General features: G+C 39.2%; 1 protein-coding gene across 1 annotated transcript in view; it reads right to left on the bottom strand.

Annotated features, from left to right (window-relative positions):
* Positions 1 to 569: 569 nt before the first annotated feature.
* The window catches only part of ARIH1 (ariadne RBR E3 ubiquitin protein ligase 1), a 130,435-nt gene continuing 107,999 nt past the window's right edge, over positions 570 to 23,005 (bottom strand). Inside the window, exons 12-14 of the mRNA XM_008015994.3 lie at positions 22,468 to 22,728; positions 21,272 to 21,384; positions 570 to 20,229 (exon numbers count right to left, since the gene is read on the bottom strand). Of these exons, the coding sequence (XP_008014185.1) occupies positions 20,145 to 20,229; positions 21,272 to 21,384; positions 22,468 to 22,728 (459 nt within the window). The 3' untranslated portion in view covers positions 570 to 20,144. The remainder of the gene's footprint in view (positions 20,230 to 21,271; positions 21,385 to 22,467; positions 22,729 to 23,005) is intronic.

Genomic DNA, 23,005 nt, shown 5'->3' with positions numbered 1-23,005 from the left:
GAAATCAATACCAGGGATCCCAACAAAAATCACCAGAAGGGGCCACATGTTCATTTTATTTGATATATTTCTGGAAAAAAAGGTTTGCCATAGCAAAGTGGAGAGGGGGGAGCCAAGCAGCAAAATACATCTGTAGTGAGGTAGAGAAAACAGTATCCACTAGAAATCTTTTCAGGAAGGTGCCATTTTGGGTTGGAGAAACTCCTTGAAAGTTAATTTGGGGGAGAAGGAGAGTCCTTGAGGGACCAGGGTAAAGTCAGAACGTTTCCTGGGAGAAAGGGGAACATTTCTCTGGCTAATAAGGGCACACTGCTGGACAGGGTGAAGAAGAAAAAGTCAGTCAAGAGTGGTACATTTCAGAACATGAAAGGCCTCACACTGCATAAAATGGACTACACCTTAAGACTTCCAATTTTCAGTAAGACTCTTAGGCCCATATAAAATTCAGGGGCCTGTGGATTTTTTGGTGTAGAAACCACTGAAGAGGAAGATTGTACGTCTAAATTTCAAGGGCGAGACTTCAGTATAAATTGGGAACTTACAGTGTAGCAAATTAGTCAGACATTAGATAATAAGTAAGCAAAGTTTATGAACAGTTCACCAAGAAATACAAATGGCTCTTTAACATATGAAAATATAACTGTGCAAGGAAAAAAAAAACATGCAAATTAGTTTCCAAGAGATACTTTCCATTTCTTGCATTGGCAAAGAACAAAAATTTCACTGACGTAATTGTGAGGACAAATGCATTCACTAGTGGGAACTGGTAAAACTTCCATTGAGAGCAGTTTGGCAGTAACTATCAAAATTAAAAATGCACATAATCTTTAACTTAATTATTTCAATTCTAGTAATTTATTCTATAGGCATAGACACGGGAAATGACTTTACATACAAAGATATTCAATGCAGCATTATTTGTAATAACCAATGCCTAAAACCAACCTAGAGAGAGGTTAAATAAAAGTCCATACTATATGGCGCATGAAAAAGAAAGGCAACTATTTACATATTAATATAGAATAATTGCCAAGATACATTATTAACAGATAAAGTGCAGAAAATGCATATAGTATATGTATTAATAAAAGGCAAAAATAAAGAGGAATATTATATACATAATTGCTTGTATACTTAGAAAATATTTTGGGAAGGATATTCAAAATGCTAAAAGTGGTTCTAAAGAGGAGAACTGGGTAGCAGGGGGACAGGGAAGAGAAGACCTTTTACTCTATACCTTTAATACACTTTGAATTTTGTACTACACGGATGTATTACCTACTCCAATAATAGAGACTGAGAAAATGAAAAGGACAACATATCAAGAATTGTGATAAATGCTAAGAAGGAGAAATATAGAACAGTTAGAACAAACAAAGGGGAACCAATCTAGACTTGTTTGGACAGGGAAACTTTTCCTGGGTAAGAGATGTTTAAAATGAGACCTAAAGGGTAAGGCATTAGCTTAGGGAAAGGGGATGAAGAGGTGTGCAGGCCAGGAAAGAATTCTAAGGCAAAGGAAGAACTTGTGCAAAAGGCCCTGAGGATGGAAGAAACTCAGCCAGTTTGCAGCACAGAATGAAGAACAGTGTGAAAAGAGAAAAAGGTAACAGGGTTGGTTGCAATAGGAGAAGAGGTAGAGTGCAGATCCACAAAGGCCATATGAGGAATTTTATTGTAATAAAATTATTGGGAAGGCACTAGAGAATTTTGAGCCAGGAATGGCATGGTCAGAATGAACACTTTATAAACTCATGTTAGCTCATGAGTAGAGACTGAATTGGGAGGGGGACAAAAATTGATAATCTAATGTAAACTAAAGGATACTGCAAACGAGACGATGAAATGCTTCACTTGGACTAGTGTGATGGCAAAGGAGATGGAGAAAAAGTAAATGGATTCTCAAGTTTAGAGGTGGGAAAACCTCCAATACAGAGAATTGGATATGGGGGAATGAGGGAAAGGGAAATGGATGTTAAAGGAAGATTGCCACGTTTCTAACTTTGAAAGCTGCTGGATGAGTGAGTGGTACAGCCAATTGCTGAAATGGGAAGACTTAAGGACAAAGATGTTTGTAGAAAGCTCATGAGGCTGTTTCCCAATATATAAAATGCCCCTGAAAGGGGTCCTGTGAGGAGCAAATGACATTCTTTATTCAGTAACCAGAAGCCATTGCTATAATGTTTCAAAATCTCTCCTTTGACCCCAGATCTTGTGAGGAAGATAGAGCACTTTCTGTACAAGGGCCTTTTTAATAAGAAAGGACATTGGTTTCTCAAATTGCAATCACTAAACTTAAGGTGCTTTAATTATATACATAATTAGAAAAATCTCTTTTTAAAAAACATAATAGGTTGGATACTGTGGTTCACACCTGTAATCCCAACACTTTGGGAGGCTGAGGCAGGAGGAGTTGAGCCCAGGAGTTCAATACCAGGAGTTCAATACCAGCCTCGGCAACATAGTGAGACCCGTCTCTATAAAAAATTTTAAAATGAGCCAGGCATGGTGGCATGTGCCTGTAGTCCTAGCTACTTGGGAGACTGAGGAGAGAGGATCTCCTGAGCCCAGGAGTTCAAGGTTACAGTGAGCTATGATTGCACTCCTGAACTCCAGCCTGTGTGACAGAGTGAGATCCACTGTAAAACAAACAAACAAAAAGTATCTTCACACGAAAATCCCAGAAATCACATAAAACATGTTTCTTGTGTCACAGATGGATCTTTATTTCCCTTAGCAAATCTCCTCAAATGTGACCCTGCTCAACAAGATCGTTCAAATCATATAGCTGTGCTGGGCATACAAAAAAAAAAAAAAGGCATTTATCTATTTTTATGGTGGGGGCTGAGGACATAGAAGAGGAATCAGGTATCGGTAATTTTTCAGCATCCCCAATATATGCATAAATAAGGAGCTACAATTGAGTTTTTACATTTGTAATGTTTTATCATTTGTACTGACAAGGTCCGTAGCCAGCTTTGTTCTGATGCCACCTGCTGGGCAAGTCTGTAGCACCTTATGCCTCTTTGGAAGTGTCCAGGCCTCCTGAACCCTATACCACAAACTCTTGAGAGTCCAGCCAACACTTTGGGAAATATCACTTCAAAATAATATGAAGCTTCAGTGGACTTCATGAAGCATTTTCAGTATGCCCATTCTTGATACTACAGATATACTCAATAGCAATCAATGGTGAATGTGGGCAAAGGCATAATACTGCATTGTTTGTGAGGAAAAAATACTGGAAATATGGAAATGTCCATCACCAGTAACTGTTTAAATAAACTAAGATACATCTATACTAAGACATACTATGCAGCCTCTAAAAGTCCTCAGGTTGTTAAAATAAGTTACATGAAAGAAGTGTAGAAAATATAGTATGCTTCCATTCAGGTTTTAAAAAACACTAAGGGGGAGGCCAGGTGCAGTAGCTCATGCCAGAACTGTGGGAAACCAAGGTAGGAGGCCAGGAGTTTGAGACCAGTCTAGGCAACACAGTGAGACCCCCCTGTCTCTACAAAAAATAAAAAAATAAAGGAAAAGATATTGACACATTTTAGAAATACAATTTGGAAAAGAAAACAAACTGCTAAGATATTTGTCTCTGTGGAGGGAGTAGAGGCACTAGGGGAGTTAAGATGGGAAGGTGTTGCTTTTCTTTATGATTCTACAAAATTTATAGGTACTTTTAATTTTAAAAACAGTTAATGAGGCCAGGCGTGATGGCTCACACCTGTAATCCCAGCACTTTGGGAGGCTGAGGTGGCTGCATCAGCTGAGGTCCGGAGTTTGAGAACAGCCTGGCCAACATGGTGAAACCCTGTCTCTACTAAAAATACAAAAATTAGCTGGGTGTAGCAGCGGGTGCCTGTAATCCCAGCTACTCGGGAGGCTGAGGCATGAGAATCACTTGAAGCCAAGAGGCAGAGGTTACAATTAGCCTAGATTGTGCCATTGCACTCCAGCCTGGGCAACAGGGCCAGACTCTGTCTCAAAAAAGGAAAAAAATACTAGCTAATGAAATGTGCAAATAAAACCATTGTTTAAACTCCCATTCCTAACCGGGTGTGGTGGCTCATGCCTTTAATCCCAGCACTTTGGGAAACCAAGGCAGAAGGATCACAGGCAACACAGCGAGACCTCAACCCTACCAAAAAAAAAAAATTAGCCAGGCATGGTGGCACATGCCTGTGGTCGCAGCTACTCAAAAGGCTGAGGCAGGAGGATCACTTGAGCCCAGAAGGTCAAGCCAGCAGTGAGCTATGATCATGTCATGGCACTCCAGCCAGGGTGGGGTGAGACCTGTTTCAAAAAAAAAAATTTTATTTATTTATTTTTTTTTTTTGAGAGGGAGTCTTGCTCTGTCACCCAGGTTGGAGTGCAGTGGCACAATCTCGGCTCACTGCAACCTCCGCCTCCCAGGTTCAAGCGATTCTCCTGACTCAGCCTCCCAAGTAGCTGGGATTACAGGCACCTACCACCACACCCAGCTAATTTTAGTATTTTTAATAGAGTTGGGGTTTCACTACGTTGGCCAGGCTGGTCTCAAACTCCTGATCTCAGGTGATCCACCTGCCTTGGCCTCCCAAAGTGCTGGGATTAAAGGCGTGAGACACTGCGCCCGACCTAAAAAATTTTTTTATTAAAATAATTAACTATTTCTGAAATTCACTACTGATATGAAGAAAGTCACAAGGGAATATACCTCCCACTCTAGCAAACAACAACAAAAGGCCAGATTAGCTAGAAAATAAAAAATATGTTTAACTCATCAGAAAGCTAAGGACACAAAGAAATCTAGGTTGGGTACAGTGGTTTATGCCTGTAACCCCAGGACTTTGGGGCACCGAGGCAGGCAGATCGCTTAAGCTCAGAAGTTGGCGATCAGCCTGGGCAACATGGCAAAACCCTGTCTCGACAAAAAATACAAAAATTAGCCGAGTGTGGTGGTACACGCCTGTAGTCCCAGCTGCTCAGGAGTCTGAGGTAGGAGGATCCATTGAGCCAGGCAGGCAGAGGTTGTAGTGAGCTGAGATCACTACAGGCTGTACTCCAAGCTGGGTAAGAGTGAGACCCTGTCTCAAAACAAAAACAAAAACCAAAGAAACCTAAATGATCCAAACTCCAGAAAGTGCCAACTCCTTCATAGGAGAGAACAGACCCCCTAGCTGTTGTGCTTCCTAGTTGAACTACGGTAGGAAGAGGAATACTATAGGGGGAGAAAAGAGAAACCTGTTGAAATTTAACAAAACTTTCACAACGCCTTGGAGGCTGGTTTGACATTAGAACCTAGAGGACCCAAATCCATAGAGGAAGGCTTCCCACCAATCTTACCCCTTAGATGATAACCAGGTACAGGAGGGTGTAGTACACTAAAGTTGTGGATAACAGAAGGAAAGCTGAGAGAGCTTGACTTCTCCCAAGGGCAAAATACCCTTTAAAGATGAAAGGGGAGGCAGGATTGTTGTGAAATCCAACAGAGGCACTCTTGGAGGCTAAGTGGGGTCAGAAATGCTAAGAAACCCGTCCCCTAGGTGGGTTTGATTGGATTGTAGTGTACAATCCTCTACAAAAGGGCAGGGCACGCATGAGAGCTGAGAAAAATATCCTCCTGTCCCCAGCTCATTGATAAAAAAAAGTCCTGGCAGCAAGGTTGTAAAGCAGGGAAAGATCTCCCACGTTGATAAAAGCTGGTGGCTTAGCTATAAAGCAAAGTAAGATCTCTGGAATCTTGCCAATGCCCCAAACTCAGACCCTGGTGATATGAGAGTTCTGATTCTACCTTCATTCAAAATATTTGAAGCTAGAGGTAAACTGAATTAAACTAAACTAAAACTGCAATGGAGCCCCAATCTAGAATTCATATACATCACATTGAGCCACCATTCAAGTGACCTGAAAAAAAATACAAAGGGCATGCCCTGTTTTGGAAGTAAATATTTGCTTCAATTTCTCTCTCTCTCTTTTTTTTTTCCCAACATAAAACGTTCATCATCCAATCAAATATACAAGTCATTCAAAAGCAAGAAAATAAGATTCATGGTAAGGGAGAGGAAGGGCTCAACAGAAGCAGAACTAGAAAAGACCCGGATGTTGAATTATCAGTTTGGATCTTTAAAATAACTGATACAAGGGAAAAAAACAACAAAATAACTGATTAAAATGCTAAAAAGTAGAGTGGAAAATGTGGAAAACATGCATGAAGAAATAGGAAATTTCAGCAGAAAATGGTAATTATACAAATACAATGAAATGCTAGAAATAAAAATATTAGAAAAAAATTAAAAATAATTCAGTGCAACTATGTATTCATAAATAAGTAAAACCAAAAAATTTTAAATGGAGAATTCAATAAACAAGTTTAACAGGTTAACATTGGAAAGCATCAAAAAACTTAAAGATGGTTAAATGGAAAGTATCCAAACTGAAAACAAAAAGAAAACAGGGCAGGGGAAAAATCATCTGAGATCTGTAGGTTTATATCAAATCATCTAATATACATGTAACTAGAATCTCCAAAGAGGAGAAGCAAGAAAGTATGAGACAAGAGAAAAATGTAAACAGATAATGGCCAAGAAAGAACCAATATTAATGAAAGACATCAACACAGATCCAAGAAGTTCAGTAAACTCTACACAAAGAAAAACATACCTAGACATATCCTAGTCAATCTGCTGAAAAGTAAATATAATGCCCAGATGCAGCCATTGAGAACAACCACACATTATGGAAAGGAAAATAAAAATTAAAATGATGAATGACTTCTCACCAGAAACAAATGAGGCCTGAGTACAATAAAATAACTTCTTTGAAGTACTGAAAGAAGAAAGAAAAGGTCAACATAGAATCCTATATCCAACTAAAATACCCCTTAAAAATAAAAGGAAGGACATTCTCTAATAGACAAAAGCTGAGAGAACTCATCTCTAATAAAAACTGCAATAGGGCCAGGCACAATGGCTCACACCTGTAATCCCAGCACTTTGGGAGGCCAAGGTGGGCAGATCACCTGAGGTCAGGAGTTCAAGACCACCCTGGCCAATATGGTGAAACCCTGTTTCTACTAAATATAAGTTAGCTGGGCTTGGTGACATGTGCCTATAATCCCACCTACTTGGGAGGCTGAGGCAATAGAATCGCTTAAACTTGGGAGGCGGAGGTTGCAGATCGCACCACTGCACCCTAGCCTGGGCGACAGAGCAAGACTCAGTCTCCAAAAAACAAAAAGACAAAAAAACAAAAAAAACCAAAAAACACTGCAATAGGCTGGGCACTGTGTCTCATCCCTGTAATGCCAACACTTTGGGAGGGCAAGGCAGGAGGATCACTTGAGCCTAGGAGTTCCAGATCAATCTGGGCAACATATCAAAATTCCATGTCTTCAAAAAGTAAAAAGAAAAATTAGCCAGGTGTGGTGGCGCACCTGTGGTCCCAGCTACTCAGGAGGCTGAGGCAGGATGATCGCTGGAGCCAAGAACGTTCAGGCTGCAGTGAGCCACATTCATGCCACCACACTCCAGCCTGGGTGACAGAGACCCTGTCTCAAAAACAAAAACAGTCCATGGGAGCCAAGTGTGCTGGCTCACACCTCTAATCTCAGCACTCTGAGAGGCCAAGGCAGGAGGAGTTCTTGAGGCCAGGAGTTTGAGGCCATCATGGGCAACACGGCAAGACCTACAAAAAATTTCTTAAATTGGCCTGGTGTGGTGACATGCACCTGTAGTCCTAGTTACTCAGGAGGCTGAGGCAGGAGGATTGCTTGAGTCCAGGAGCTCAAGGCTGCAGTGAGCTATGATCATGTCATTGCGCTCCAGCCTGGCAGCCTGAGCAACAGAGTAAGACTGTCTCTAAAACAACAACAAAGCTGTCCATGGGCTGGATTGGGCCCATGGGCCACTGTTTGCCGACCCCTATAACATACCATCTTAACAAAATAAAAAAGAGAAATACGTAATAATCTTATTAGAAGCTAAAAACGCATCTCACAAAATTAACAACCCTTCCTAATAAAAATTCTCAATAAATTAGAAATAGAAAAGAACTTCTTTGGGCTGTTCTGTGAAAAACTTACAGTTAACATTATACTTAGTGATGAAATGTTAAAATCTGTATCCCTAAGATTGAGAGAACAAGGCAAGGTGTCTGCTCTCACCACACGTTAAACATTGCACTAGATATTGTAGCCAGTGCAGAAAGGCATTATTTGCAAACTACACTGTTGTGTATATATTTAATATAAAACTATATGGAATCTACAAGAACTATTTCTAGAATAAATGAATTTAGCAAGGTGGCACGATTCAAGATCAGCATACAAAAATCAGCCAGGTGCATTGGCACATGCCTAAAGTCCCAGCTACTTGGGTGGCTGAGGCATGAGAATTCCTTGAGCTCAGGAGTTTGAGACCAACCTGGGCAACATAGTGAGACCCATCTCTAAACAAACAAACAAAAAATCAATTGTATTTCTAGATACTAGCAACAAACAACCTAAAAATGAAAATTAGCCAGGCGTGGTGGCCAACAAGAGCAAAACTCCATCTCAAAAAAGAAAAAAAAAAATTTAAATAATTTAAAAACCAAATGCTTAAGAAAAAGTCTAATGTAAGATATGCAAGTCTACAAAACATCGCTGAGCAAAAAATTTAATACCTAAATAAATGACAAGACCTAATATGTTCATGGATTAGCTGACTCAATACTATTAAAATGTTCATTCTAAATTGACCTATAGACTCAACAAAACCCCATATCAAGATTCTAGCAGTTATTCATATATTTGTTTATTTATTTATTTTTTTGAGACGGAGTCTCGCTCTGTAGCCCAGGCTGGAGTGCAGTGGCCGGATCTCAGCTCACTGCAAGCTCTGCCTCCCGGGTTCCCGCCATTCTCCTGCCTCAGCCTCCCGAGTAGCTGGGACTACAGGCGCCGCCACCACGCCCGGCTAGATTTTTGTATTTTTTAGTAGAGACGGGGTTTCACCGTGTTAGCCAGGATGGTCTCGATCTCTTGACCTCGTGATCCGCCCGTCTCGGCCTCCCAAAGTGCTGGGATTGCAGGCTTGAGCCACCGCGCCCGGCCTATTTATTTATTTTTTTGAGACGGAGTCTCGCTCTGTCGCACAGGCTGGCGTGCAGTGGCCGGATCTCAGCTTACTGCAAGCTCCGCCTCCCGGGTTCACGCCATTCTCCTGCCTCAGACTCCCCAGTAGCTGGGACTACAGGCGCCCCCCACCTCGCCCGGCTTTTTTTTTTTTTTTTTTTTTAAGTAGAGACTGGGTTTCACCGTGTTAGCCAGGATACTCTCGATCTCCTGACCTCGTGATCCGCCCATCTCGGCCTCCCAAAGTGCTGGGATTACAGGCTTGAGCCACTGCGCCTGGTCTATTTATTTATTTTTTAAGACAGGGTCTTGCTGTCACCCAAGCTGGAATGCAGTGGCATGAACACAGCTCACCCAGCACAGCTAAGTTTGAAAAACAAGATGAGCTCATTCTAAAACTTTTATGACAATCCAAAGAATCAAGAATAACCAAAGCAATCTTGAAAAATAAAAAACAGAAAGATTTACTAATTTAAAGACTTACTAGAAAGCTTCAATAATCCAAAGTGTGGTACTGATGTAAGGATACACAAATAGATTAATGGACCAGAACAGAAAATGTAGAAATACACATACACGTGATCAATTTTTAACCAAGGTACCAAGTCAATCTCATGGGTAAAGAAAAGTCTTTTTAAGTAAATGTTGCTGGAACAACTGTATATCCATGTTGGAAAAAAATCAAACCTCATTCTGTTCACAAAAATTAATTTGAGATGGATCACAGACCTAAACATAAAATTCCAAACTATAAAACTTCTAGAAGAAAATAGGTTCTTTGTGACTTTGAGGTCATAAAACCATAAAATAAAAAAACTGATAAAGTGGATTTTATCAAAAAAATTTGTTCATCAAAAGATCCCAATAAGTGAATACAGTCTTTAAAAACAAATCATAGCATATCTATCCATCAAAGGATTTATATCCAAAATACAAATAATACCTACAATAAAAAGACATTCAACTTTAAAATGAGAAAAGACATGAAAGATACACAAATTTGTGTATCTTCATGAAAGATACACAAATGAAAAATAAGCATATGAAAAAGTGCTCAACATCATTAATCATCTGGGAAATGTAAATTAAAATCAGTTATTTAATATATGCTGAAATGGCTAATATTAAAAAACCTGACAACGTAAATGTTGACAGACATGTGAAGCAACTGTAACTCTCATACATGACTGATGGGAGTACAAAATGGTAAAACCACTTTGGAGAACAAGAGGGCAGTTTCTTATAAACATGCACTTACCATATGAACCAGTAATTTTCTACTCTTATTTATCCAAGAGAAATGAAAACGTATATCCACAAAAAACAAAAACAAAAGGCTGTGTAAGAATATCGATAGCATCCTTATTCATAATTGCCCCAAACTGGAAACAACCTAAAAGTCCTTCACTAGGAGAATGAATAAACAAATTGTGGTATATTTATAGAATGAAATACTACTCAGCAATAGAGAACAATGTCCTGATACATACAATATGGATGTCTTTCAAGCATTATCAGTGAAACAAGCCAGATGCAAAGGAGTACATTATATGATTCCACTTATATGTAATCCAAAAGCAGGTAAAACAAATCTTCAGTGATAAAAATCAGGAAGTGATCACTGGAGAGGAGAGGCGCTCAGGGGTGATTTAAAGGTATTTGAGAACTTTCTGGGTTAAGTGTAATGTTTTATGTTTTCTTTTGGTAATTATTACACAGATGTATACAATTGTCAAAACATCAAACTGAACACTTAAGATGCGTGCATTTTGTAATATTAATTTCTACATATCAGTTTAAAATAAAGGTGAGCAGTGGATTCCTATTCCAGGAGTGTTTGTCTCCGACTCTTTACTGGCCTACTATCAGTTTGCTTCAGTGAGATTTTGGGGCTCCAATCTATTCAGGACCAGGCCCTTGATTATGGAATTTATCTTAAAGGGCACACAATCCAGTGTCCCAGAGATAGCATTTAGAATCTGTAAAGCAATTTTGTGGAAACAACTGTCATTTATTTCCATCGGTTAGTGAGCAACCATTTGACCATTGTAAGGCACTGGCTTGTACATGGACTTCCTTAAAGTACAGCACTTAACCTACTTTATTGCAAGCTAGTCAAAATGGAGTAAAAATTAATTATTCAAAGACATGGAGAACATTATCACCTTTCATTAATCCCATTCTCTAGCATTTGCTGCCCTGACCTTTACAACACTCCAAATTAGTACTAGGACTTTTGGATACAAAATCATTTCCTATCCACAGCAGACATCTTTTCCAAAGCAGGTAGACGCTCAGATCATTCTTCCTTATTAGAAAACTCTTTAGTGCTTTCCCTAGTTAGATAGAAATAAACCACAAGTCTGGGTATGTGGTAGGAATTTATTAACAAGCAAACATCTTTGTTCATACCAGGAAGACCAGCAATTGGATTATAAATGACTTGAGAGCAAGTGCAAGAACTTAACAATTTTAGAGCATTCCATGAGAATGTCTATTTGCCCAAGAAGGCCCACAAGAAGTGCTCTACAAATGCTGGTTATTATTTTATGCTGTACTTCCTCTGAGAAAATGATGTGACATACAGAGGTGGGAGTACACATAGCAAAGAAGTCTCCCTGTAAAAGGAAGCTGGGAAATTCAAGTAATGGTGTTTTTGGATAAGATCCCTAAGAAAACTTAGGACAAAATCCTGCTGTGTGTGTGTTTGCTCAGTCCTCAGGAATCCCACTTGACCAACTGACTCCAGAGAGCTACAGCCTCACTGCACATGCCTCAGATTCATAATTCTAAGAACAGCCATTTAATGTGCACTGAACTGGCTTACAGGGCACTACTCTGCTGTTATACGAAACAAATCTTAGCTATCAGAGGGAAACCTGAAATCTATAGAAACGTTTTCAGTCTCAAAAAGCTTTCTGGGGGATAAACTGTCTACCATAAAGAGTTGGTTTTGTATTATTTTATTTTTTTTGAGACAGTCTCTCTGTCGCCCAGGCTGGAGTGCAGTGGCGTGATCTTAGTTCACGGTAACCTCCACCTCCCAGGTGCAAGCGATTCTCCTGCCTCAGCCTCCTGAGTAGCTGGGATTACAGGCGTGCGCCACCATGCCCGGCTAATTTTTGTATTTTTAGTAGAAATGGGGTTTCACTATATTGGTCAGGCTGGTCTCGAACTCCTGACCTTGTGATCCACCTGCCTCGGCCTCCCAAAGTGCTGGGATTACAACGTGTGAGCCACCACGCCCGGCCTGGTTTTATATTTCTATAATCACCCTCCAAATTCTCATTCTGAAAGAAACTTGAATACTCCATGGCTAAAGGCAGGTAGGTGACTTGGAGTAAATACCAAACTTTAAACAGGCATAATCAGTGAAGAGGGTTTTACAAGTGCCAAATAAGACATAAATTGTTGCTGAGGAAATATTATGTATATAAAGTCAATGTCAGCTGGACACGGTGGCTTGCACCTATAGTCCCAGGTACTCAGGAGGCTGTGGCAGGAAGATGGCTTGAGTCCTGGAGTTCACAGCAATAGTGCCCCCGAATTGTGCCTGTGAATAGCCATTATACTCCAGCCTGGGCAACATAGTGAGACCCCACCTCTAAAAAAATAGTAATTTTTTTAAAAGCCCATGTCATCAGATCCAAGTAAGTAAGGTTGAACTTCTGGAAAGGGTTTGGAAATGCAGGGCTGGCTTGCTTAATTCATTAAAATGCTAGGGTGACTCTCAAATGTGAGGAGAAAAAAGGAATACATTGAGTATTTCTGAACAGTGTATCTGAGATCACCAACAAAAGAGGCATTTGTTTTGAAGAGATGAGCCAAGATAAGAATTAAGTTTCCAGGGCAATGTTAGGTTGGAAGTCCCCTAATCAGTCTATATATGATTTTAGCAGGTGCTTTTGGTGACTGAGAAGCAGATACAGTGTGGTGAAAATAATACACTGGTCAAATAGCAGAGCTGGCTCTGATCTTAACTGGTTGAGTGGCCTTGGGGAATCCACTGAATCTATGCAGAATCAAGGTTGAGAGCTTTAGACAAACCAACAGACCTTTTGTTCACTGCTGGCACCTTTTGTTCACTGCTGTACTGCCAGTGCCTGGCACTGTGGGTGGCGACCAATAAAACCTAGGTTTGTAACTTCATTCTGCCACTTACTAACAGGATGACCTCAGGGAAACTACCCATCTTCTTTGAGCTTCTATTTTCTTATTTATAAAATGAAAATAGTAACTACATCATAAGATTGAGATGGAAGAGCTAGAAGCAGTGGCACATGCCTATGATCCCAGCTACTCAGGAGGCTGAGGCAGAAGGGTTGGTTGAGCCCAGGAGTTCAAGTACAGCCTGGGCAACACAGCAAGACTGTCTCTTAAAAAAAATAAAAATAAAAATAAACAAGATGGAAACAAACCATTTGGTAAATACTAAGTAGCCACAACAAACCATTTGGTAAATTAAAACTTAAGGGCATTTCAGTTTTGTCAATTTCCATGATGTGAACCCAGCTAACTATGATCTCCAAGTTTTCCTTCCTGATTAAGCTCTCAACATCCACGCTTGTATTGATGATCCTGCCCCATGGATCTGATTGGTTCTCTCTACATGTGTCTGGAACAGTTAACATGGTAATACCCGGAGCTATGGGGTAACTGACAGGAAAAGCAGCAGTAAGAGCCGCAAGAGAATGATGTACAGATGGCAGACAATACCATTTTAGGGGTCCAAAATGGTTTTCTAGTTCCCAGTCCAATCTCATCCTGCCTTTGGCAATCTCTGAGACAGCTCTGTATCCTTATCTTTTGCCCAAGTTAGCACTGGTGTGCTTATTACTGTAACTAGGTTTTGTTTTCACATGTTCTTTGATCCTCACAATACTCCTATGTAACAGACAACAGCATAACAGAATGAACATATGGAATCAGACAAGCATGGCCCTGTTAAACACTCAATGTGTAACTTTGGAGTAAGTTAGTAGTGTATGAGTGTCTTTCCTCATAAAAATAGGGTAACAATGCCCATTTTGCTTTAGGGCTGCTTGGAAGATACAGACAAAAGTAAGGCATCTGGCAAGAAGCACTCAACAAATTACAGTTCCTATTAGTATTTCCATTTTACAAAAGGGAAATCTATGGCTGAGAAGTGTCAATATTCTTACTACTATACCACACTTGAAATAAAAATACAAGATTATCAAAAGAATGAAAGATAGAAGTAGGAAACTTGTGAACTCTAAATGCTCATGGAATTGTGCAGACTTGATGCAAATAGCTCTAATGACAGTTTTGCTTATAACCAGTCAACTTCCTTTGCTCAGACTCTGTATTATTTTCCCTAGATTTCTCCCCTTTGGCAAGAGAATGTACTGCCAATCAACATGGCTGCTTGTCAGTTCTACTTCTTGGTAAGACTTTTAATTTTGTGATTTTCTCCAAGGTGGACCATTTACCAGAAAACCGACAAAACACCAAATCAGGCGCTGCACACCAGACCCTTGGGAGGCACCATTCCACAAAACCCACTCAACTAGGGCCTCCAGTGAGGCCCTATTCTGAGCCCATCAATTTGCCTTGAATCATTTTGTCCCTTATGATCTGGAGTTGCTCACCTATATTCTCTTTTTGCAACTATGGAAGGCAATCCAGATCACGGATCTCAACCTAGTCTGCACGTGAGAATCACTGATTGGAATTAGGGGGTGAGAATGCAGAAAGGGTTTTACAAAAAATACTGATGCCTACCCAAAGCTATTAAATCATAATCTCCATAAGGTAAGACTCAGGCACTAATAATTCTTTAAAGCTTCTCAGTGATTCCAATTCGCAGACAAATTTAAGTATCACTGGTCTAGGTAATGCCAGATGGACAGTGGCATTGTTGCAAGCCAAGACTAATAGAAGCTGGAAAATAAACTGCCCATGGCCAGTTTTTCTTTGGCCCACATTTAATTAAGATAATTCACATGAAGAAGATTTCACAGGCTCTTCTCAGAGCCCATATAGTCCAGGGTAGTCTATTTCTAAAATATTTACTTGGCTCTTGTTGACATTTCAGTTTGAGACTCCTGGATTACTTGAGACCCCTGAATTACTATGGTAATAAGGTTGTTGTGGCATTGATAGGGCTGCTACATATCAATGTGTGACTGATTTACAAATTCTAACTGGCTCCTACCTGGAAAATCGTCCTAAATAAGCACATCTGTGGCCCTAAATGATAGCCTGAAAACTGCTTTTCACACATATCTCATATTATTTTTTTCCATCCTAAACGCTACTGCCTAGAGAAAGGTCAACAATAGTTGCCCTAAAAATTGGACTTAACTCCACACAAAAGCAAAAACTAAAAACCCAAAAGTTGTCTGTTTACTCCACTGGTAGGCACTATTTGATATCCAATTGAGTATTTCTGAGTTGGCTATTTGATCTTGGGTAACTACAGAAGCAAAATCCTTAAAACAAACCAGATATAACCAACTTTATCCCCAAAGATATATGAAAAATCTGAGGGACCCACACATTTTCCTGTTTCTGAAGGAGCCAAAATTTTCTCATAAAACTCACTGCTTATCATCTTTTAAAAGCCTCAAAAGCTGAGATCCAATGGATATGGATATTCTGTGCATTTTGTTATCAGTTACAAAACAAATCCTGTAACAATTTCCCACAGACTATCCAAAATTCTTTACAATGGAAATTCATTTGAATAACTAAACCAACTGCAAATTACTTGGGCACTATTTAGCAAATCATACTAAACCATTTATTCTTAACTACCGTGACAGTCTTCACATGAGGACTGCCTACCTTAATCTGCAAGATGAAAAGGGCTACTCTTCTATCCATGGATGGTTTCTAACAATTAGGCAAAACACAGGGCCACATTAGTTGCAAACTGCAACAACGAATGAAAGATCAGAGATAGTATAGAGCAACCTCTAACAGTAGCAATGATAGGCATTTATAATAGTCTTTAATGCGGTTTAAAAGTACAACAATATAGTTAAGAACTACCTTCCCTGGCACAGAATACTGTCATTCTGAGACCAGAATAACAAAATATGATATAAAGAGGTAGTATGATGTTAAGTTTCAGGTAGAAGGAAATGAAAAATTGGGTGAGTTATTTAACCTCAGTGAGCCTTATCTTCTTACTCCTTTAAAAAAAGGGCAATTTCTTTTCCACTTGTTTTAGACAGTAAGTTGAAGTGCTTTGAAGAGGAAAAGTGATAAACTCCCATAATTACAGATTCAAGTAAGAGTAAATTAAATTGTCCTAAAACCTGGACTTGGCCAGAGTATGAACGACAAACTATCTTCAACTTTGGGACCTGGTTTAAGAAAACTCTCCCTTCATCCCTACGTAACAGTACCACCTTTAAGAGTGAGCTAAAATCAAAGTAATGCGAAGGAGTTTTGAGGTTAGCTAAGAATGACTCAAAGTATTTTCTTTAAAAAAGTGGCAAAGAGCTATTGAGCATTTTTGTATCACTGTTACAATACGAACAACTTAAATTCAATATTTGAGACGCAGAAATTGGAAAGCGTTCAGAACATGCTCTGAAAGCTTATTAACCAAGTTAAATGTTGGGGGAATGGGCTCATTCACAGTTCCCAAAGAAACTGAACCAAATTCAGACATTTTATATTAAGTGGGAACAGTGAATAAGGCACATAATACAGGTGGCTATTAGCCCCCTTTAGTCATTTTTTAACTATAAAAATAAACATAAGTAACTAATGGAATAACAAAATAAAAGTTTATTTTATTAGAATTAGGAATGTTCTTTCCCTCTGGGCAACCTGAACAGTCCAGTTACAATGAAATCTAAGAACAGTTATTTCCACAGCACAGGGTGCTCTATGCACAAAATTACAGGGTTAGGAGCATTTAATCAATTTACCAATCTGATTGTCTCACCAACCCACCCCATCCCATCCCCCAAGTGCTCTATTACCAGGGTTTGTAGCTAAAAGAATTTGTTACATTAACTCCTTTTCTCTCTTCTACTAAATTTCAGTTCCTAATCCTGGTTGAACCACTTTATTACACTGCAGATTCAACCATTTCAAATGAAGTCAGCCAGGCTTGGATCTGTTGTATATGTGTGTATGTATACACATGTGTATCTAATATATTTATTTAAACACACATAAAACACATACAATCTGGGTTGTGGAAAATTACAGATAATTTAGTCTGATGATATTATATGCTACTCAATTTTACCACTGTGGTTTTTGTGTCCTGAGCTTTGGATCAAAATTTTATTTTAAATCACTGAAAGTCATCTGCTGCTGATTGTTCAAATGAAGCATGCACTTTTCAAAAGAATGAAACTGACCTCAAGACATGGAGACCTTGGTGCTTACTGTGAATAAAGCCCTCAGACAAGACGACTTATGTAGGTGAAACAGGGAAGCTGTCATAATACGGCTTGCCTATCCCAGCTGGGTGCACTGAATCTACTAACAACATAAGCAATTCACTATGGAAATTCCATCAAATATGGTGGTATCTGTTGAAAGCTTGGAAGTAGAAAAGGGCCAGTTCATCTTGATCATACAAATTAGGGAATGCACCCACAACTGCAATACCCTCAGGTAGTATGCCAACACTGAAACTAGAAAGCATCTCTAAAAAGCACTGTTCCTCCACGGGTGAAGACTGGTATTATGAAGTGCACACACAATTTTGGGGTATTTGTTGCAACAGGAACACGTGGATTTATGACACTCAAACCTAGATACTGCAAAGTTAACTGGTAAGACTTTTTTTTAAAAAAAAAAACACCACAAATACACAAAGCATTTTAAAGGAGCCACATACATCTATCTAGCAACTCTGACTGCTTTTCAAAGTTACCAGGGAAAGGAACTTAGGCTTTCTTTAAAAAAATCTCCTTAGTTTTAATGTATGTCTTTTTAAGATTGATAATGTCATTTGAAGTAGAATAATGTCATATGAATAATGTCATATGGAAGAGGGGAGGGAGACGAGAATATGGAAGCAGCAGACACTGAATTCAGATTTGCACCTGAGGTGGCAAGGGAGGAAAGGAGAAAAGGTACAGCAAAAGTTGATCCTAAAGCGACAAGTGGTTTAAGGAAGCAGCATTTATACTCAGCAAACATTCACTGATTTTTCATGGGAAAAGAACAGTTGCCAGTACATCTCCTGTAACAACCTTTTCTAAAAGGAAAAGTAGGGTTGATTCAGCAAAGCCTAACTTAGGCAAAAGGCCAGAGGAAAGTGAACCTACTTCCCAATGGAGTAATAGGATGTACAATGTAAGAGCAGACAAAGCTGCCTCACAAATGGTAAACACTCCCTAGGCACAAGACATTTAAAGGAAGACGAAGAGGTCCTCAGCCTCAACTGGTATTTCATATTTAGACCTCTTAATCTAGTTGCCTAGTTCACTCTGTACTCCTGTATAAAACTGACAGATTTACGGATGCTGACCTATTGAAAAATACCACAGCCAGAATGGCCTAAACATGTATATAGTTAATAAAACCACCACCATCCTTTACTTTTAACATAGCTCTTAGTAGAAATTTCATAAAAATGGACATCACAGCTAAAATGCATTATTAATTCTCCTATGTGCTGACAATAAAAAAAGCAGCAAACTCAAGTGATTTCTATTTAAATGCACTAGATGGGAATATCATGTTCTAGGGGTGTTTGCCTTCAAATCGAACCCACAGCAACACACACAAGCAATTTCAGTATCCGCCATTTTAAATTCACAATCTGAGACTAAATGAATGGCTATTTATATTTAAAGCAAAACATTTTGTTTGACACCCTAATGTAGAGAAGGGGTGACAGACGAGCCATAACTAAAATCTGAAAAGGCTCAAAGCAGCAATCAAGGGAAAACCGAAAAGTAAAAGAAATTTTTAAATGCTTCCATTGGATGTGACAGGGAACTTAAGCCTACAGCTGTGTGCGTAACACAGGCACACAAAGGCTTGGGTAGAGGCATGATGCCATGGAGGGGGATTAGGTTGGGAACAGGTTAATTCATGAACTATAGCAACAAAACTCGCTGCTGTAGCCCTTAATCAGGTCATGGCATTTATTCAGAGCTTGACCTCCCTTGTCCCTGATCAAGAGCAGGAATTCAAGGCATGAGGCCCATGGTCAGCAACAGACACACCAACACCAGAAAGGGCGAAGTAACCTCAGGAAAGTGAAAGAGCTCTAGATAGGTCTTCCAGAGGTGCTCAACCAACACACCTTCATCCCAACCCCAACCCGGGAAAGATAAGCAAACTGAAAGAAAATGCACAGCAAATAGACATAATCTTGAAGATTTTTAAAGAATAAATATTTTTTTTTTGTAATTAAACATTATGCAAACACGTGCCACGCTTGCTTTGTCCATGCATATGCGCTATATACAATTTTGAAAAATACTGTGTTGTCCTCTTGTTTTAAAAGTCATATACAAAGTTTTTATGTTTTTTGTTTGTTGAATCCTCTTGCTGCCTACCCCTTCCCCATCCCAAGATTTTCTTTACAAGGAACTTAAGCATCATTCACTCATGACCTTGGGGTATGAGAGAAGGAGAGTCAGTCTGTGTGTGGGTGTATCTGTATGTGTAGGGGAGGAAGGGGAAGAGGTCCTTTACCAAAGTACAACAAAATGGCTGGTTTGAACATGAAAAGCAGTGTCAAGGAGCTGTTTAAAATTTTAACTGTACTACACTCAGGAAAAGGAAAAAGAAAAAGAAAAAAGGAGTCAGCTTTGAGAATGAAGCTACGTTACAAGTTAAAGTTGGAGGGCTTTTAGTGTGTCTGTCACACTTTTGTTGGCGGCCTAGAATACTGTTGTACAATGGTTTATCTACCTTTTTTATTACAATATAATTTACTTAAACTTTCCGTTAACAAAACAATTCTGGTACTACAGACCAGTGGTGTCAGAATAGGCTTAGTGCCTCCTTGTTTGTGTTTGTTTTGTTTTAATTGCATGAGCACTCTAGATGGTAAAGTTTTCAGAGTTCATTTTATGCAGGGCCATTCTCAGTCCTCAATGTACTCCCACAGATCTTTTTCATAGCCTTCATGCACATGCTGTAACAAAACCCTTCGTCGACTCTCACAGTATCTGTAATCAAAGAGAAAAAAAAAACTTGTTGTCAGCCTCTAATAATAAAAAAAGAGGCATTTACTTATTTTTAAGGCATCCCTATAGTTTATCCAGACTCGGAACCAAGCACCTATTTTTAATTTTAATAGATACATGTTCAGGTCTAGATGTACAGACACATCAAACTGCTTCTAATATTAAAATAGTATTTTCTGAAAGTCATTATTCCATGGGAATTAATTTTAAAGCAATGAAGTGTTACAAGTTCTGATGGACCTTAGAAATAATTCAGTCCCACAGTTCTGCAGATAAACAGGTTCAGAAATAATTTCATGGGTTCTTTATTCACGTCCTTAAAAATCTTTGTTAACTGTAAAAGTACTATGAACACATTATAGTAGTTAAAATTGGCTAAGGGAAGGGAAGATATTGGTTAGGACTAAATCTCCAAGTCTTCCAAACTCCCCAAGCTTCCTACTACTTTCAAAAGACACTAGCATTTGTCACTTTGGGAGAAAGAGCTTCATGTTAAGAAATCAAACATTTTGCATCTCTATCTTAAGAGATGGCACATCTTGAAAAGTCAACTCCTAGAACAAGTATCTCCTTAGATACACACACACACACACACACACACACACACACACACACACCCCTAATAAAAACTCTAAAAAGTAAGTCTCCATAGCTCATTTGTGAACAGCCATGACCCATACACAGGATTCCAGGCTAAGACCAACATCCAATTCTCACTCTCATCCTAAAAGCCACTTGGCCTTTCTGGGTTCTTTCTTCCTTGCAAGGTAGCAACTAAATAATTGAACAGAAGCAGAATTAGCCAGTAGAATAAATGGTTGAATTCCTCCTCTATGTATGGTTCACCAGTACTACTACCTGCAATTTAGTGCCCAACAGACAGAAGCAATCTGTGAGAAACATGGCAGCAGCTCAGCTGGTGGATATGCTAAACCTAGTTTCACTATCACTGAACTTGACCACTAAGGCATACTAGATCATCACCGGCAGAAAGTTTTATTCAACAGCTTAAAAAAAAAATTACCTGTACTTGTCTTGTACTTTCTGCTTTATATCCTGCAGAGAATCTTGGGAAATATCTCGTTCAAGGTAGCCCGAGAGCACCTCTGTGGCATTCTCTAGATCTGCTTGGTTATTCTGTAAGAAGAATAAACGTAAATTATGGCTTCAAAATAAAGCTAAAAGATAAACCATTTTCACTGTTTTGTTGACTACAGACTGCTCTCAACACTGATTCCATAACTTTCATAGGTGGTTTAACTGCACCTGTAAAGCTCAATGGCATTCATCTCTAATAACTTGTTTGTTCTTTTCCAGAACAATTTTTTAAATGTTAAAAGAATTAAAGATTTCACCCATTACTTTTGGAAGAATACTGAAGACCATTTGAAAGGATTTAAAATGTCTCTTGGAATTTTCTCGTTCTGAGAGCTGCTCTTTGCTAAAAACTCAAAGGGAAACGAGAAAAAATAGAAACCTATTATTGCTTACATCTGGCTATACTTCTTATAAGAGAACACTGTACAGAAGATTCAAATTGTATCATCCTTTACTATGATGGCTAGTTCCGTACTGGTTACCCAAATGAAGTCCCATCTGCTAGTCAGGCTTATTGTCTAGTCATAAATAGATATCCATGTTTTATGCATCAATTTTAAAAGAGCATCTTTACTTGAGAAAACCTTACTGCTAAAAGCTGGCTTTTTAGTCATTACTTCTCCACTAAAGACAACCATAACCATACCACATTAATTTCTAATATTGCAGGGTTAGTTTAGCCTGAATAAAGGTTTTTATTGAGAACTTATGATGTTCCAGGTGCTATATAGCAATTAACACAAATTCTCTCACTTAAACACAAATTGTCTCACTTAAACCTCATAACAACCTAGAAAGGTATTATCCTCACTTTAAAATGGAGAAATAAGAGGTTAAGTAATTTGCTCCAAATTAACAGAGCTAAAATACAATAAAGTAAAGATTAATATCTAGGGCTGACTCCAGAATCTGCATACCTAATCACTAGCTGGCTAAACAACATTGATCTGAATATAATTTAGGACAGAAATAGAATTTTCTTGTATCTTTGTAATAAATACATTCATCTATCTACATTTTCTGAATAAACAAGAACCCTGAAAACGCTATATCTTATATATGAAAGATCAGGTAGTCCTATGATACAAAGTGGGCTTTTTCCTCACCCAGAACTACTCCTACCTCAAAGATAATGGACTGGTTATTCTTTTTGAGGTAGAAAGCGAAGACATAAGTGTACATGAGTGTGGCACGACACTGGCAGAGGACATCAACTGCTTTCTTCAGGAACTGCACCTCAATCCAGGACATGTTGTGCTGTTGCATCTCCTCCATTTTCTGTTTCACCTGAGCATATAGTTTGTGCTCAAAGCGCAGACTCTGCATGTGGTTCATATAGCGATTACAGTAGAACAGGTACCTCTGCAGGGCTGCCCTAGATCGCTGTCCCATTAAGAAAAATTGGGTGATATAATTATAACACGTAAACTGTACACAAAAGCTGATAATCAAATTAAAACCACAATGAGGTATCACTTCACACCTGTTAGAATGGTTTTTTTTTTTTTTTGGAGACGGAGTCTTGCTCTGTCGCCCAGGCTGGAGTGCAGTGGCCGGATCTCAGCTCACTGCAAGCTCCGCCTCCCGGGTTCAGGCCATTCTCCTGTCTCAGCCTCCCGAGTAGCTGGGACTACAGGCGCCCGCCACCTCGCCCGGCTAG

The sequence above is a fragment of the Chlorocebus sabaeus genome, chromosome 26, assembly GCF_047675955.1.
Source record: "Chlorocebus sabaeus isolate Y175 chromosome 26, mChlSab1.0.hap1, whole genome shotgun sequence".
Classification (NCBI taxonomy): domain Eukaryota; kingdom Metazoa; phylum Chordata; class Mammalia; order Primates; family Cercopithecidae; genus Chlorocebus; species Chlorocebus sabaeus.
The sequence above is the reverse complement of the archived record's forward strand: the minus strand, read 5'-3'. Positions and strand labels throughout refer to the sequence as shown.